The 17,039-nt window shown below is 37.9% G+C and overlaps 1 protein-coding gene across 1 annotated transcript in view; it reads left to right on the top strand.

Annotated features, from left to right (window-relative positions):
- Window positions 1-17,039, top strand: part of LOC125324491 (V-type proton ATPase subunit S1-like) — a 50,821-nt gene extending 33,782 nt beyond the window's left edge. The window contains exons 7-10 of the mRNA XM_048300423.1: window positions 3,765-4,006; window positions 4,593-4,646; window positions 11,361-11,598; window positions 16,324-17,039. Of these exons, the coding sequence (XP_048156380.1) occupies window positions 3,765-4,006; window positions 4,593-4,646; window positions 11,361-11,598; window positions 16,324-16,533 (744 nt within the window). The 3' untranslated portion in view covers window positions 16,534-17,039. The remainder of the gene's footprint in view (window positions 1-3,764; window positions 4,007-4,592; window positions 4,647-11,360; window positions 11,599-16,323) is intronic.

Here is a 17,039-nt window from a genome sequence, read left to right as displayed (position 1 = left end):
CAATTGGTACACAATATGTAGATGCAGTTCCATCTACCAAACCCAAAATCCAGTTCAGATAAAAGGTATTTGTCTTTGAGGTGTTATTGTAGCAGTTGCAGTGCCTGCCCTCCCCTCCGTGGACCTTGCAGCTCATGATTTAGGCCATCATATGTGACTCAGGAAGATTCTTTGTCCTCATTTTTACAATGTATTTTGAGCTTGTCTCTACATGCAGTCCCTAAATATTTTCAGGTGCTTTTCTTCATTTGTGCTATGCTGTGCAATGCTAATAAGCAATATCTGGTTCTGATACTGCACTTCTTTTTCTTTTTTTTTAAGTAGAAGCTAGGATTCTTATGTAGTTTTGCCATACTAACAACTGGTTTAATCATGTTATGACTAAAACTGGAAAAATTACCATTTGCCATCTAAGTCGGGTATATAGAGAGAATGCACTGTAGTGCACAATGCAGTATGGATGTATGGATTAAACTAAGATACAGCCTTAAAAGAGAAAGGGGATGGACCCTTCTGCCTACTCACCTCCCTCCTTGAAAAGTACAGAAGTATCTTTTCAGTAAGAGCAGTAATCCCACAGAGAGGATGTGGTCATAAATCTATGCTGTTAGAAATTAAAAGGAGCAGCAAGCACCACCAGGACATTTTCTTATTCTTGATGTGCACACCTTAACACAGCAATAAGAGGTCAAGAAACACAAGATTGAAACAGAAGACACAATCACCTGTTGAACTGATATTCAAAAATCCCAAGTTGTAACCAGTGTAAAATTTAGTCTGTTTCTGTTGTTCATTACCATTCATCATTTCAGCAAATGAAAGTTTCATTTTCGCAGTATTTTGTATGGTTCTCATATGTGTTTACAACTATTTGATTTATATTTGTTTTCAACTGTAATTTCAAATGTATAAAATGGCCCCAAATCTTTTTTCTTGTCTCTAGCCACTCTGTGTTGGAAGAGCCAACAAAACTGTGGCAACAACAACAAAACAAATGAATAATTTTGGATGTGAGGTCTGTTTGCTTTGAAAAGGATTAGTATGTTTGTGTACCAAAATGTTGCCAGATCTGCTTCCTTCCTCCTTTCCAAGAGAAATGATTCTGAATTAGGAGGCTTGAAAAACAGATCAAAGGGAAGAATTTTGTTCAGGCTACCTCTAATGCAGGTTCAGTTAGTAATTACAGCATTCAGTTCTGGTCTAGGAAAATACAAGTGGCACCCTTTCTTTTTCTTTTCTGTACATTATTTAATCAGGTCTTGCTGTTGTTCACTGCATGACTGAGATCAAAAATGCCATTGATAAATTCAGAGAACAGACAGTGACTCACACATCCTTCAGTTCAGATTAGGTGAAGGAGAAGGGCACACTAAATAACAGAATTAAATACGGTTTAATGATTGGCAACGCTTCCATGATGTATTGTTCCTAAATAATCTAATTTGATTTACAGTAATTCAGTGTAAATGTAATCCATTTGTCAAGGAAGTGTCTTGTAATTTATAGTTTAGCACGAAATATATGTCATCAGAGAATGATTTTAATTCAGTAAGCTCATGTTTGTGCAGCAACAAAAGAAAAAGAAAATGTTCCTTGAACAGCGAAGCAGGGACATAGTGGATTGCAGTCACCTGGAAGGAGCAACTGCTGCCCTCTGGTCTCCAGTGGGTCCCAGGCTGGGCTGTTTCAGAGATCCTCCTTCCAGCCTGAAGACTAAATTTTTTAAAATCTCTGACTTCGAGTGTGCTTAATTCACAGAATCACAGAATATGCTGAGTTGGAAGCAGATTGAGGGATTCCATTAGTGCTCATTTCCCCAAATTTTGGCACACTATCTCATTGCTCATCACTGGACACCCTGGTTTTGTGCCTTTCTCCCTTCCAAGCTCATTTAAAGCTTTGTTGTCAAGCCCCAGTAGCTCCCGTGCTAGAGCTCCTTTTCCCCTCTGAGACAGGTGCATCCTGGCAGGTGTCAGTGGACCACGTGTTGAGTAGATCAGCCCGTGGTCAACAAACACAAAATTTCTCCACTGACTCCAGCTTCAGAGCCCTGCATTGACCTGATGGACCTGCCTATTCCTATCAAACTAGTGGATTTTTTTGTTCCTGAAAGCCCTTCTTTCCAGGTTTACAATCTTTTGATTCATATGCTTTCTGAGAGAGAGAAGGGAATCTCTCTGTAAGAGCCTCATGGCAAAGTACTGCTCAGAGAGCAACAGAAATAAAGCTGTAGTCTTATGATTATATTTTAATAGCATTCTTTTTATTTTAAGGTACTTCAGCCTAATCCCCCAAGTTATCCCAATCACAGTATCCAATGTAGCATTCTTTTCAGCTGTTAGCAGGTGGTTTTTAAAGCCCTCTTTAGATGATACATGGGGCCCACATAGTGAAGTCAATAGTTAGACAGGATATAATTTAGACTTCAGCTTTTCCTCTCAGTTTGAAATAAAATGATTACATTTCAGGAAAGCCTAAGGCAAGATTTAAAGTTTTATATCAAAAGTTGAATATTTTCTTTTGTTGTACCCTGTTCTTTTTAAGAAAATGGTATTCATTTAAAATAATGCTTGTTCTGATGTATTTGAAAAGGCACTACTCTGAATTGAAAAGAAATTCATAAAGTATGCATGTATGGGAGGGGACGATTGCATTCTTTACTGGAGCATGTAGTCAGAGGGTTTTAATGCAGCCCATTCTGCTTAACTGATAGAATGAGGTACCTGCAAAGACGAGCTGTAAGTAACAGATGGCCAGTGGTGTTTACAGAGCAGCCATTAAGGTGACAGAACCTTCTGGGGCTCCTCTCCACATCCAGGTTATAAAGTGATATTATAGTCTCTATTTCAGACCAGAAAATGGTCCTTGACTGTCTTTAAACCCATGGAAAGTAGTTCTGGGCAATAGCTCCACCTAATTACAGTTCTTGTAACCGTTGTGATGCCTTTCATTTCTTGTACCCTAAAGTTATACAAGGGTAGAGGCCACTTGTAGCATACAAAGTTGTAAAGCTGACATGGGACTCAAAAATAGGTGGAATATCCCAGATATGAATTGAATAAGAAATGAGGAGTAAGATAAGAACAGGTAAGGTTGCTTTAACTGTTGATATCCGTGGGGCTGCTTTACCAAGGACGCCCTGGGCACATTTTTTAAAAGCATTACCTACTAAATGTAATTCCTGGAAATATCCTAAAAGCAGATGTGTCTCTTGTAGGAGTTCAACACATCAGCCAAATGAGCAAAGGTCTTCTTTTTCCAGAAGCCATCAGAAGAGTCTAAAAATAAGTTTGCTGTAGCTAAGTAGACTGCTCTCATGCTTGTTAAAATGGAAGACTGCAAAAACCATTATTGTTGCTTAAGGGAAGAGTGTCACTGAACTAGCAAGTTGAAATTTTCTTATGATTGTATTGCAGAAAAAAACCTTAAATTTCTTTCAGTATATTCTTCTGGGGAAAAAAAATAATTCTTCTACCTGTTAGCACAAATGAATACTACTATCTTAAGGCAACACTACCAACATGGTTTACATTCATTTGCCTGAATTCCGTGGTGCTTGTTTTCACGTGTGGATACTTGGCCATAGGAACCTAGGTTAACATTACCTCATTAGCCTTCACACCACCAATTAAACAGACAATAATAAATATTGAGGTTGATTGGGGGTTTAAGACTGGGTGCTCATGGTACAGAATGGTGAAGGGCTGTTTTCAATTGAAATTACTCTTACAAAGGGATGAATTGTTAATGTGCTGTTATTCCAGATTTCTAGAAGAACTGATGTGGTGACAGAATTAAGACGACAACTAATGGCTGCTGAGGAAGAAGACAGTTTATCATATCCTCCTCTGAATGTGACCACTGGAAACCATACATGCATCCTTTTTTATGCTAGTAATTTCAGCCTCAAAGCCAGCAGTTCAGTTTTAATAGATTTGACAAATGCAACATTTGTAACACAGAATGTGGATATTTCTGCCTCTGAGTGCTCAGACAGCAATACAACGTGAGTAGCACAAGAAATTTCATATCATTATGCGTGCGATTCTGAAAACTATCAGAAGTGTTACAATGTAAAATTAGTGCTATTTTAATTTTCTTCTTCTAAAGCATCCAAAATTTTAAAAAAAAATTGTATTCTTAGAAGAAAAAAGTTAAGTCAAGACCACAAAAATTGTTCAGAAGAGGCCTCTTAGTTTCAGTCTTTTTCTTCTTATGTTCCTTACTTCCTTGTTTGTTTGTATTTGATCCAGACAGGTTTCCCTGTGTCTGATCTCACAGTCACAAAAATCTCCACTGGCATTAATGAGATCATAACTTCATTCTCTTGAAGGGGAGTATTGCCAGTTAGGAGGTAGTAATTCAGCTAGAAGTACATTAGTGAAACATGATCTCTGTTTTCCTTTACTTTGAAGCACCTGCTCTTGGGTAAATAAAACCCTAGAAATATTTAGTCATATTTTTCTGTGTACTGAACCTTTGCTATATGACTTCTGTAATTGCCTACTGATTTAGAATATTCCCTCAAATTGAAATGTCACAATGATCTAATTTAAGCTGACTAACATTAAAAATCTGTTTCTTATTCTTAGACTGTCATTAAAATACACAAAACCAGTGAATGGAATCAGCAGCCTAGAGATAAGGTAACTTACGATTTATTTTAAATAGATCTTTTGCGGTTTACAATGCCTGTTAATAAATTAGGAGCAAAAAAAAGGGGAGGAGTTAAATGAAGATATTTTTGAATTTGTTATTTTCTTTCTCTTCTGAGGAGTCACTATGCAGGAAAACAATAATACAGTCTTTATACAGAGAATATATTCATGTGCTCAGGCAAAGTTCTGAAAAAATATTGTAGGCAAACATCCATACTGTAAGGTACTGGTATATGCAGCTTCCTGTTTTACTGATAGGATCGGGCCACAGTCCTCTCTCAGGTGAATCTAATTGTGATTTGTAAGAACCTCTAGCAGCTGAAGTCTACCTGCATAGCCAGGGCTGTATTGAGTACTAATGTGGATTGCCAGTGCACTCTATTAGTGCTAGCTTGTGGTTTATGAGGGGTGCAAAAAGTCTTAAAAAGTCCTTTTTGCTCCATGGATGCAATACAAGACTGTATTTCTCCTACCATGACAAGAGGGAAGAAAAGCTAGGGAATTGGAAGACCTGTGAAGAAAAATCAAAGGGAGAATCATGGAATCATTTGTGTTGAAAAATATCTCTGTGATCATTGAATCCAACCTTTAACCCAGTGCTGCCAAGTCCACCACTAAACTATGTCCTAAGTGCGACATCTTTTAGATATCTTCAGGGATGGAGACAAAGCCACTTCCCTGGGCAACCTATTCCAAGGCTTGGCAACCCTTTAGCTGAAGAAATTTTATCTAATATTCAACCTAAACCTCCCTGGTGCAATTTGAAGCCATTTCCTCTTGTCCTGTGGCTTCTTACTGGGGAGACAAAACAAACCCCCACCTCACTACAACCTCCTGTCACGTTGTAGAGAGTGATAAGGCCCGCCATAAGCTTCCTCATCTCCAGGCTAAACACCCCCAGCTCCCTCAGCCCCTCCTCATAGGACTTGTGCTCCAGATGCCTCTCCAGCTCCATCCCCCTTCTCTGGACAAGCTCCAGCCCCTCAATGTCTTTCTTGGAGTGAAGGGGCCCAGAACTGGACACAGGATTTGAGGTGTGACCTCACCAGTGCCAAGTACAGAGGGACAATCACGGTCCTGGTCCTGCTGGCCGCACTGTTGCTGATCCAGGCCAGGATGCCATTGGCCTTCTTGACCACTTGGGCACAGGCTGAGTCATGTTCAGCTGCTGTTGACCAGCACCCCCACGTCCTTTTCCAGTGGGCATCTTTGCAGCCACTTTGCCCTGAGCCTGTAGCGCTGCCTGGGTTTGTTGTAACCCAAGGGCAGGACCTGGCACTTGGCCTTGTTGAACCTGATACCATTGGCCCTGGCACATCAATCCAGCCTGTCCAGATGAATGCTCAAGTGAATAAATGCCATTATTTACACTGAGACAGAAGGACATCCTGTGTTTAGGTAAAAGGACCCCAGAAGAACTTGTGTAGAGGAGAGTCAATGATGTGTTTGAAGTAGTATTCAGAGTGCATAGAGACACCTGCAGTCATTATCAGAGATCATGACAGGTGGCAAAAAACCAGACTTAAACTGTTATTTAGCATCTCCCTTCTCCCTCAAACATCTAGAGCTTCGTGGAAGAACATAATGTACAGATAAGATTGCTGTTAGTATAGTATTTTTACTTTTTTTACTATTAAAGTTAGCTGTATATAGGATCCCAGAGACTTGTCCTTGGTGATGGTGTCAAGCATGCCTTGGTCTCAATATTGTGAATTATCAAAGGGACATGTTCCCTAAACACCATGGGGAATTAAAAAAATATTTTCCTTGGATCCCATTCAAAAAATACTGATCTCAAACCAAGACTATACCCAAGTTGTATTTTTCCTTTTACTACAAATCCCAAAATATCACTTTCTCTGGTGCTGCCATGATGCACTTGTGTCTGCTCTTTACTGCTCCTGTCCCACTCTGATAGAGACAGACCCTCCAAAACACTGCTCTGATTCTCATTCTTCATCTTTACATATCCTAGCACAAGTCTTAGCTGGTCTGCTGTAATTTCTTTCTCTATGAATGAATCTGGTTGTTTCCTACCTTTGTCCTGAATATGGCTGTCCTCAGCATAATATCATCCTTTCTAGTAAAATTAGAGTTCCAACAAAATAGTGTAATTCACAAAGCATCCTATGGAGCATGGCACTGTGCTTCAAAACTAGTTTACTGCTAGATCTTAAAGGTGTTGTTTCTTCAGCAGTCAAAAGGCTTCACTTAACTGTACAACAGCAAATTGCAAACCTTGAGACACTACTATAGAAACAAAATCCTCTGAAACATTTATCTTAGATTTTGTTTGCTGCAGCTGGCAGAAGATCAAATGTGATGTTAGTACACACATGGATTTAGTGAGGATTATTTACGTTTAGCCATCTGTTTATTAAAAGAATTATGATTTTAATTAGTTATTGGATGAAAAATTTAATGTGGTCATGAATCTGAGTTGCATCTGGAGAGAAGAAATTTGAAGCAACTCTGCAGACAGACTAACTGTAATTTAAAGAAAAATAGTACAAAAGGTGAATGGTTCACATTTTCTTTCTTTTTCAGGAAAAATTTTTCTATCCTTTAAGCCTGTTGTAGTAGAAGTAGAAATACTCACAAAGTCTTTCTTGACCTGTGCTTCTACTTGAACACATTATAACTAAATACCAAAATGCATAAACAGCCATTGAAGCTGGAATAAGAAACTCAGGCTCCACAATAGGTGAGGATTTGAAAAGATAGCTCAGGTAAGGTCCTGAACGTTGTCATGCCCAGCAAGTAAGAGTAGCATAGGCTGGCTGTGTTTTGCAGAATTTGATTTATTCCATTGGTCTATGTGTGATCCAGGTTTTTAATAGACCTTCAGGGCATTTAAACACAAATATGTCTAAATCGATGAACTTTTATGTATGACACAGGTGCTTAGAAATGTAAAATGGAATAGAGGAAGAATGTAGGGAGTAGCTTCCAGGGTAACCATTTCGTGAACCTTCACCATGCATTGTCCTGTGTGTGGGAGGTAGAGAGTGACTGCTTCTGTATTGCTTTTTTCCCCTCTTCCCTTTGCTTATTAAGCTGTCTATCTTGACCTACAAGTTTCCTCATGTTTGCTCTTTCTGTTCTCCCCTCTGTCCTGTCGACGATGGGAAATGAGCAAACAGCTAAATGTGTGCTTGGCTGCTGGCTGGTATCAACCTCTAACACCTCAGAGCCTTTATAAATTAAAAATAATTCTAAAGACTCACCTGTTTATTTGTAGTTTTCTGTTGGATTGTCACTTGATGGGACAATAGTGTCATTTTAGGCCTCTGTTAGCTACCATAATACAGTATTGCATGCTATATAATGCAAATAATAAGATACATGGAACAGAACCAGAACAAGCTATTGACTTTTTTCATGATTTGCTAACACTTTATTCACCTTCTGTATCTCAGTATGTCTCTTGTCAAGAGCTTCGATAGACATACATTACAACCTCTGTTTTCCCCTTTTGGTTCATTTTGATTACATTTCTTGATCAAGATTACTCCTTGGTAAGATCATGGTCTGCCTTCACAAACAGGACACAAGCAGGGCAAAGAGGTGGAAGGAACAGAGCTGAGAGCCATGACTTCACTTTTTGCCTCTGTGAAGGCCATTTACTTAAGTGTAGGAGAGCTTATCTTGAAGACAGAAAGTGAGGCCAGAGAGGACCATGTTCAGGTAGCTCAGTTTATTAATCAATAAAAGAGGTTCTAACTTCAGCAGCATGAGCGGGATCCAGACTCTGCCCCCCTTATCAACACCAGTCCATGCCCACGTACGAGCAGCTGGTCATATCCCACCTCCCACTAACAGCTGCAACTGCTGATTCAGCCTGTGCACACACACAGCTGTCACCTCCCTCTCCCTCTCTGTAGCAAAAGTTACAGTTTTATTCATCCTCCTGCTCTTGCACTGGGAGATGAGCTGTTAGGGAGTGGCTGTAGAGTGTTGTGATAGTTTTAGAAAAGGAAGCTGCTGCTGCAGCAGGAGTGGGAGCAGTGGGAAGTAGTTCTTTGCTGGAAGAAGCACCATCTCAGCTCTATCATAAACTGATCCAGCTGTTTGAGCACTTGTCTGTCATTTTCTCTGGGAAAAAGTGTCCAAGTGAATGGAAGTGTAGAGCATTAGTATTCCAAACTTACATTGATACATACTTGACTGCTGTTGTTGCTCAGTGTATAGAACAGAATAGAGCTGACCCAAAAAAACATGTTTTAAATTCTTTTGCTTAACAGTTGTGTTTCTCTTTGAATCTTTGAAACAGTAATACTAGCTATCTTCTGCTTCAGAAATACCTCTGCTTGTAATGATTAGCCACATGAGACATGATCAGTGGTGGTGGCATTCAGAGTTCATACAGTTATCTGGCACAAAGGGAACCTGGCCCATGACCAGGAGTTCTCTGTGCCACCATACATAAAGTACATAATGTCTCTAATGTACATAATTGTCTCTAATGTTTAACACGAACGTAACATTTCCTTAAAAAGCCAAAGTACTTTCAGTTCTGCAGATAAAACCTTTGTTCTCTCTCTGCTCTGTATGATTAATTTGCTATAATGTGCTCCTTCTATTTGCTATCCACTCATTTGAGAAAATGTTAATGAAGTAATTCTATAGATTTTTGTTTTTTGAATGTCTTTTTTTCTTGTAATTTAATGAACTATAGTTACATCAGTTATCAGTTAAGTGTGTGCTTGTTGGAGGCTATTCACTGTTAGTTGTTTGGGAAAATGCTAAAGATAAGAGCCTGTATTACTAAGTTAACTGTGCTCAACTAGTTAACCAATTAGAATATTAATTCCCATAAGTCTGCAAGTAACATAACATTTTAGTCTGGTGTAATGTGGAGAGATTGTATTCCCTTTCACTCACGTACATGGCCTTATAAAACTTTTTGTTCATATGGTCAGTTTACAAGGAATTCCCTTCTTCACCACTTTTCTCATTTTACCAGCAAATGTACAGACCAAACCCGGCCTCTGTGGTTGGCATAAACATTTAAGTAAGCTTCTCTCTGTTTACAACTGGCTTTCAGCTAGTGCCTCTAGCATTGCTACTGGGACACCATGGAAATTCTGTTCAGATTGTACTGTAAATCAGGAAAAGGTTTCTTTCTTCTAGCAATAATATCAAAGTTTTAATTTTGTAACTGTGTAAGAATAGAATATTTTCTATATATATTTGTGAATGTGGACTGGATGGAATTCAAATTTTTTTTTCTTTTTCACTGATGCTTGCAGCTGAATGTTTTATGGATAGAATGGCTCAGGCTTAAAACATAAGGAATGACATAAGACAAAACATCCTTTGCTCACTTCAATGACACTGTGTTCTAGAATTCCTTCCGAGCATTTTGAAATTCTTGAGGATTCTGAAGTTATATGAATGGCCACAGATTATTAATATTTAAAAAAAAAAAAAGTATCATTTGTGGTTAGATTCTATGTTGTGTGGTTGACACAATATTGAAAGTAACTAATTTGAGCAAACAAGCAATACTCTACAGAGAGAATATTCTTTCTATATACGTATACCCTATAGAACATAAAATAGTCTATATTGTGACACATTTAAGATGACTGTACTTTTTTTTCAAACCAATCATAATTGCATCTAAGTTATTACTTCGTATTTTAAAGTCAACATACAGTGTTACCCATTGTGGATAGACATATTAGAAAACTTAATTTTGTAGCAAGTCTCATTTATTGCTAAATAGATTTCTCTTCTAAATCTTTTGTGGCTATCAATAATCGAAAGAAATCATCAGCAAACTATATAGAGGTACACTTGCATTGACCAAGTAGGGTTAAAGTATTAAAAAATGTACACTAAGGAGAAAGGTTTATAATTTCCTTATGAAATAGCTTGAATGCCTAAAAGTAACAGTATAAAAAGTGGCAAAGATTAGCACATAGTCCTGATCTGTAAAGGATCAGGATGTACTTCTGGATGTCTGTATTGTTCAATTCTCAATTGTTTCTGTTGGGAGCTGTTCAGACTGCATTGGTAGTAACACACACATAAATTCCATGATTATAAACTGCTGGATACTGCTGCAATACCACACATACACAGACGCTTTCAAAATAAGAAAATACTTTTTTGCGCCTAGCCTACTTCCAATTGTGAAACTAGAGCTGACAATCCCTCCCAACCCTCCAGTTAGGCAAAACTGTCTTCTACATCAAATTCAGACCTTTGCAAAGGAAATTGCCATTTAGGCATTTGAGCTAAGAAAGAATTGCAGTGATAAATTAGAATGGCTATCATGCTTGTACCTATCATAAAAGCAATTTTCCAAAAATCCCATGAAGTGTTTATTCAGAGGCACTGCAGTCTTACTGACACTTTCTCAGCTTCTCCTCCTCTGGTTATAAACTGTTGGTAACTGATGAAATATGGCGCTGGCAGAGGCCCTTGAAGAATGAAATTGCGTTTGCTTCTTGCCTGCCACAGTTGTAAGAAAGCTGTGCTTGTGAGATGAAACTCTCAGTAGTAAACACATTCACAGAATGTCTTCACTTCTCAACCATCTTAATGACATGGGAGGCCATGTCATCATCAGCTGTGATGTTTGCAGCCAGCAGTAGTGAACCTTTATCTGCCACCAGTACTTTATCAAATGTATATTAATTTTTTTCCTTCTAACCTTTTGACTTCTTTTTTTTTTTTGTCCTCTGTTCCTAGGTTTTTAATGAACAACAAGTTCTATGAAGGCTCCGCCAGAAAATGGTCCACTTTAGATTCAGTTGAGATTGTACAAGATGGAGAAAAGCTTGCTAAATTTAATGTTTCTGCTATCTCTGCCCCTGCAGAGTATTCATTTCATTGTCAGCTGGTGGGAACAAGCAATCTCTATCCTGCAAGGCTAGTTCCATCCAATGATGAGGCAAAAAATTGGGATGTTTTCATTTCCAAGTTGCAAGTGAGTATGCATTGCCATTTCAGAGACAACTCCAAGAACTTTTACTTACTGTTGTAGGTGCTGAATGACACACATTCAAAATGCCCTTACCTTCATTTCAGCCTGGGGGGGAAACGTAAAAGAAAAGCTGTTCCTCTAGGTGAGCTATTTGGTAGAGGGGTACAAAAGACGCCAGTTGCTGAACAAGGAGAACATGAAAGCACAGCTTTGAAAAACAAAACTATGAAGTTGTCCACAGGAAAGAAAAACCAATTAAACCAAATGCGCTTAATCAGGCAAAGAATGACTAAGTCCTCATGCCTGTTTAATGAATTGGGCTGCTCTTGGAAACAGGGGCCTCTTAGGTGGGTGGCTTTATGCTGCTTACTTTGTTTTTATTTGATTTCTTGGCACTTTGTTTACCCAGGAAAGTACAGCTCAGTGTGGCTGCTGTTTTCAGTGACATGGACTGTCGGTACTCCTGCAGCTAGAAACAAAGCCCAGTGCAACTAAATTTAATGGGAGGTTTGCCATGGACTTCAATCAGGAATGGTACTAGGTCCTGCATGGCCCAGAAGGAAAGCAGCTGGCTTTTTTTGAATGAAAACAAAGCTTTTCTGCATATTTATTACAGTAGTACAGACTACATATGTGAGGTGTAGATGATTACACCTTTACTATTTTGAACTTTGTTCTTGACTTCAGAGAAACAACAACATTTATATCTTAAAACAGTATTGCACTAAAGGATCTCTTTGATGAAAGAGATCATGAAGATAATAGGAATAATTCCAAACTGTACTCTATTTGTCAAACATGAGCTAACCTCATGATAACTGGATACAAATGCTGATATAATTGTATTTATAATTCTGATAACAAACCAAATCTCAATAATCTGACTCTAGACTTAACATTTCTGCTTAAACAATGGAAATCTCAAAGAAAGAGCATTGGTGCTTAGATTTATTTTCCACAAATTCCAGTATCAAGTCTCACCATTTTTTGAGAAACCATGTTGCAATACATACTAATGTTGTGAAGGTTCCTTATGATGGTATTTTTTTTGTAAAGGACTGAAAATACCATTGTCCATGCAACTGTACTTTGCCTAGTTAACTCTTTGGAGTTAGGCTTTTGCAGATATGAAAGGACATGGCCTGTGGAATTACAAAGTGTTCACTTACCATCTGTCTTTTCCTTGAATTTCTATATTACTACCTTCTTAAATAAGCCTTGCTCCAACTTTAGTAGGCATCCTTTCATTGTGGTCTTAACCAAGAGTAGAAGTAATAGGTTTCTCATCTTCCTTATTGATCTGGAACAGCAGCTGCTTCCACTGTCCAGACAATAGAACTTCCAGTTCCTCTTGAGAAAGGGCTTTTTCTCTGATCATTTCCTAAAGATGGAACACAACGTAAAAACTCCCAGTCTGATTTTTTTCTGTTGTATGAGAAAACAGAAGGTCATGATTCTGGGCTCATTTCCAAGTTCTATCTGACCTAGATCATACTTTTCCAGGTGTCTTCCACTGATACATACTGAAAGGTGATCTCAACATCAGTCTTGTTATTGCATAAGGTTTAGAAACCCCTGAACACTGTTGCATGGAAAAAAGCATGTGGGATGTGCTCAGTAGTTGCAGCCAGCACAAAATCTTGTTGCTGAAACTGAAGAACACTATTTTCATGTCAATGTTACGCAATGAATTAGAAACCAGGATCCAGTGCCAATCAAACTGGCACAATTGCACTTTGCAGTGCTGGCTGCTGGAAGTTAGATCACAGTAATAGAGGGACAGTCACAGCTACAGAGGGAAGCTTTGCACAGCTTGTTCCAAGGCAAGGTTGAACTGGTGTAGCCTTTTACTTCAGTTCTGGAGCTGCCTCACTCACTACCACTGAAGAAGCTCTGTGGGATGCTGTCCAGGCGTGCTCACAGCGTAGGATGTCACTACTCCTGTCTCACCATACCTGTACAGAGCACCAAAACTGCTCTGGGTTTAGTGGGGGTTTTGTTGGTTGTTGTTGCTACAGGAATGGTTGTTCTACCACGATACCTTTTGTCCTTTTGAGGATCTCATATTTGTCAAAGAGCTTAAAGAGGAGGCTGCCACCAAAAGCACTGCTTTTCTTTAGTATGTGTGGTTTAGAAGCACTTTGAAACCTATGAAAAACTGCCAAAAACTTTAAAATCAAGAATATTTGGATTCTTTGTAGCTAAAATATCTCAAAGTTCAAAAATTAGAAGTTTGGTGTGCATTTAAGAGCCATAAACCCAGCATATTTTGCTTGAACTTTTTGTCAAAGGTCATATGATGAGAAATGTCCATTCAAAAATATTTAAAAACAGTAAATACAGACTTGTATAACAAAGACAAATGACTGGTCCAAACACTAAAATTAAGACTCCCACGGTGCAGAGGCCTATATACAAAAGGCTTTTGCATTCTTAAATACTAGAGAACCATGCGTAAGTATTTTTAACTTCTCTATATATACTGCTAAGAGTCTCGTTATTATCTCCTGCCTGGTGTCTTAACACCCCCACAGAAAGGATAAAGCTTCAGAAAAACAATAAAATAACTCTGCGTATTCTTCATCTCCTGCCTAAAAGTAGACATAGCGTTTTAGGAATGTGGAATTGAATCTTTCACCTAGGCGGTTCAGGAAGCATAATGCTGTTTTTAAAAAAAAAAATAAAATAAAAGAAGAGGACCACTAGAATGAAAATAATAAATTTCAGTATTTCTGGCTCTAAATCAGGAGTGGCAAAGCTCTTCTAAATGGAATAAAGTACTTGTTAAGTACTTCAGAGAGTTCTTGTAAATGTGGTAAGAAGTGTGTATTGTCTTCTAGAATTTCAATCCGGTTTTTTGAACACAAATGACTTAAATCGTCACCTGCTTTCTGTTTTTATTGCCAGTAAGTCTTTCAAGCTACGTTTCATGACTCCTATTTACATTCTCACTTGTGGTCAAAGCAGTGGCTTAACAAGAGAAGGCTTTTGCAATCACGTGTATTCTCTAAAACTGTGCAAACAGTTGTCCAGCCCTGCAGCTTACTTTCACTAATCCTGCTTTAATCAGAAGTCCGAGAACCTTTGATGAAAGCTGACAGTCTTTGTGAGTTAGCTACCATGATCTGACTTGTAAGATTCTTCTACAAGGCCTAGAAAACGTTGAATTGCTAAAATTGTCTTCACATTATCTAAAGAGCCCTTAGTTCTTCATATAATAATAGTTTTATTAATCATCGTTCTGGAAGGTACAGACATTGCTCATAAAACACATATTACATAAACATTAATTTTAGGCACCTGAGCCATGACTGAATGCAAACCCAGAGTGTTTACTGGTGTAGCATGGTGGATTTGTTCAGTTTGTACCAACACCTTTCCTAGGAAATACAAACTCTTTTATTACCACAAATAAACTAAAGCTTTCCATTTATTTTATTGTAAACCATAGAATAATCATGGAGTGGGAACACATAAAGGAAATCCATGATCTTCTGCTTTCTTGTTTATTGCCTGGTGGTAGAAGTGATTGAAGTAAAACAATCATTTTTTAAAATTTTTATTTGATAATATGTATAGAAAATAGTAATTTTTAACATGTTGTTTCTTTACCAGTGGGTTTGTGATATTTGCTTTCCTTACACATCCATTTCAAAGATTCTGTAAATGCATAAGAATCCCAGTCTTCATTTTTCTTTATAAAATTTTAAAGAATGAATCAAAATGAGATCAGATGAATTCTTTCCTTCCTCTTCCTCCACCAGTTATGTTCCCTTCCTTCTGAAGGAATCGGTGCTTATGCCATTATGCGCGTGTTTGTAGAGGTGGGGATTGTCTTCCCTTTCTTCATAGTTTTCTAATCCTTTGACTGGTTTGAACAAAATTTCTAGAAAGTTAGTGGTCTCAAAGGCATTCAGTTTGTTGCTATTTTTGTACAATTGGGATCTAGGCAGAGAATATATCTCCAAATTTGTTGATTTTTCTGAGGAGAATTACATGGTTGGAGGTCAGTCAGTGGCAAACATTGAGAATTCAGTCAAAGCAGAGATATTACAAACTTCTCTAACTGCTTTTGAAAAGTTTATATAGGTTTCATAAGTTAATACACAACACATATCCCATACCTCAATAAAGCAAGCCTTCCCTTCTGCTCTGAGTCTTTGATGTCTAAGGAGGGAGGAAGAAAGATTTCACAACTTTTTTCTCCTTGAACTTTCACTAAAACTCAGCCAAAAAAGGTCATCTTTATTAGATGCATTTTAAAGTATGTTCCAGGAGTTTTGTTTGTCAAGGAGCTATGAGCTAAAACTGTCAGATTATTTCAACAAATGTCATGATCTGAGCAGCCTTAACTCTCATGCCTTTGAGTGCTTTGAGTTTCCTGGTTCTGAAGTGGTCATTGAGCCGATGATCAATGAATACTGATATGCTGATTATGTGACTGCAGAATACTGATCACATGTCCCCTGTGGGACTTTACTTCTAAAAGTAATACAAATTTCTGAAGTGGGAAACCTACTTCTTACCAAAGAAATGGATTCTACATCTTTAATTTCCTGGGTGAAAAGGAGATTGTTTTGCAGAGGATTTTGTTCTCACTCTTTTTTTAATGGGCAGAGTATAATAGTTAAAAGGTGTGGGTTTTTGTAATTACCACGTATATCCTGAAAGTAGGGACTACGCCCCATGCTTAATTGCACTCATCTGTCTACCTTTCTTCATTTTCAGATTCAAGGCTTCAACATTATAAACAACCAGTTTTCCTACGCAAGTGACTGTACAGGTTTCTTCACTCCTGCAATCTGGATGGGCTTGGTAACATCTATAATTTTACTATGGATCCTGACCTATGGAATCCATATGATCATGCAGCTCACAACAAACAACAGATTTGATGATCCCAAAGGTCCAGCTCTGTCAGTTCCTCAGACAGAATAGCCATGGATTGACTTAATGACACTGTGGCTTTTCCTGGTCTGATGTTTATGATTTTTATAACCTTTTTACTTCATATATATATAACTTGAAAAGATACCATAGGAAAATCAGATAATTAACCTACATATAAAAGTGATCCTTATGTTTGGCAACAATAATAATTCTATTTGTTATTACGATCATTTGTTAACAGCTTTTTGTGTTAAGGTTCTGAAGTGAGACTGTAGAGGTTATTACTGTCTCTGGCTATTAGAAAGGCCATTCAAAACTTCCTTCAGATTAACTTTTATTGACAAAGAAAGCATACCACAACATAGATAACTGGGAAGGATAAAATATTGTTGATGGGAAACTATATATTGAAAATACTGGTATCTCTAAAGGCTCTTCAGTAAATATGTCATGATGATGCTACAACTTAAGAAATTTTAACTGTGTTTTGAAATTTTATCTCTTGAGTAAAACATCCAGAAATGTACAGAAGTAATAAAGTGTAAGTCACTAAA

This window comes from Corvus hawaiiensis, chromosome 4 (assembly GCF_020740725.1).
Source record: "Corvus hawaiiensis isolate bCorHaw1 chromosome 4, bCorHaw1.pri.cur, whole genome shotgun sequence".
Lineage (NCBI taxonomy): Eukaryota > Metazoa > Chordata > Aves > Passeriformes > Corvidae > Corvus > Corvus hawaiiensis.
This window is presented reverse-complemented; position numbering and strand designations above follow the sequence as displayed.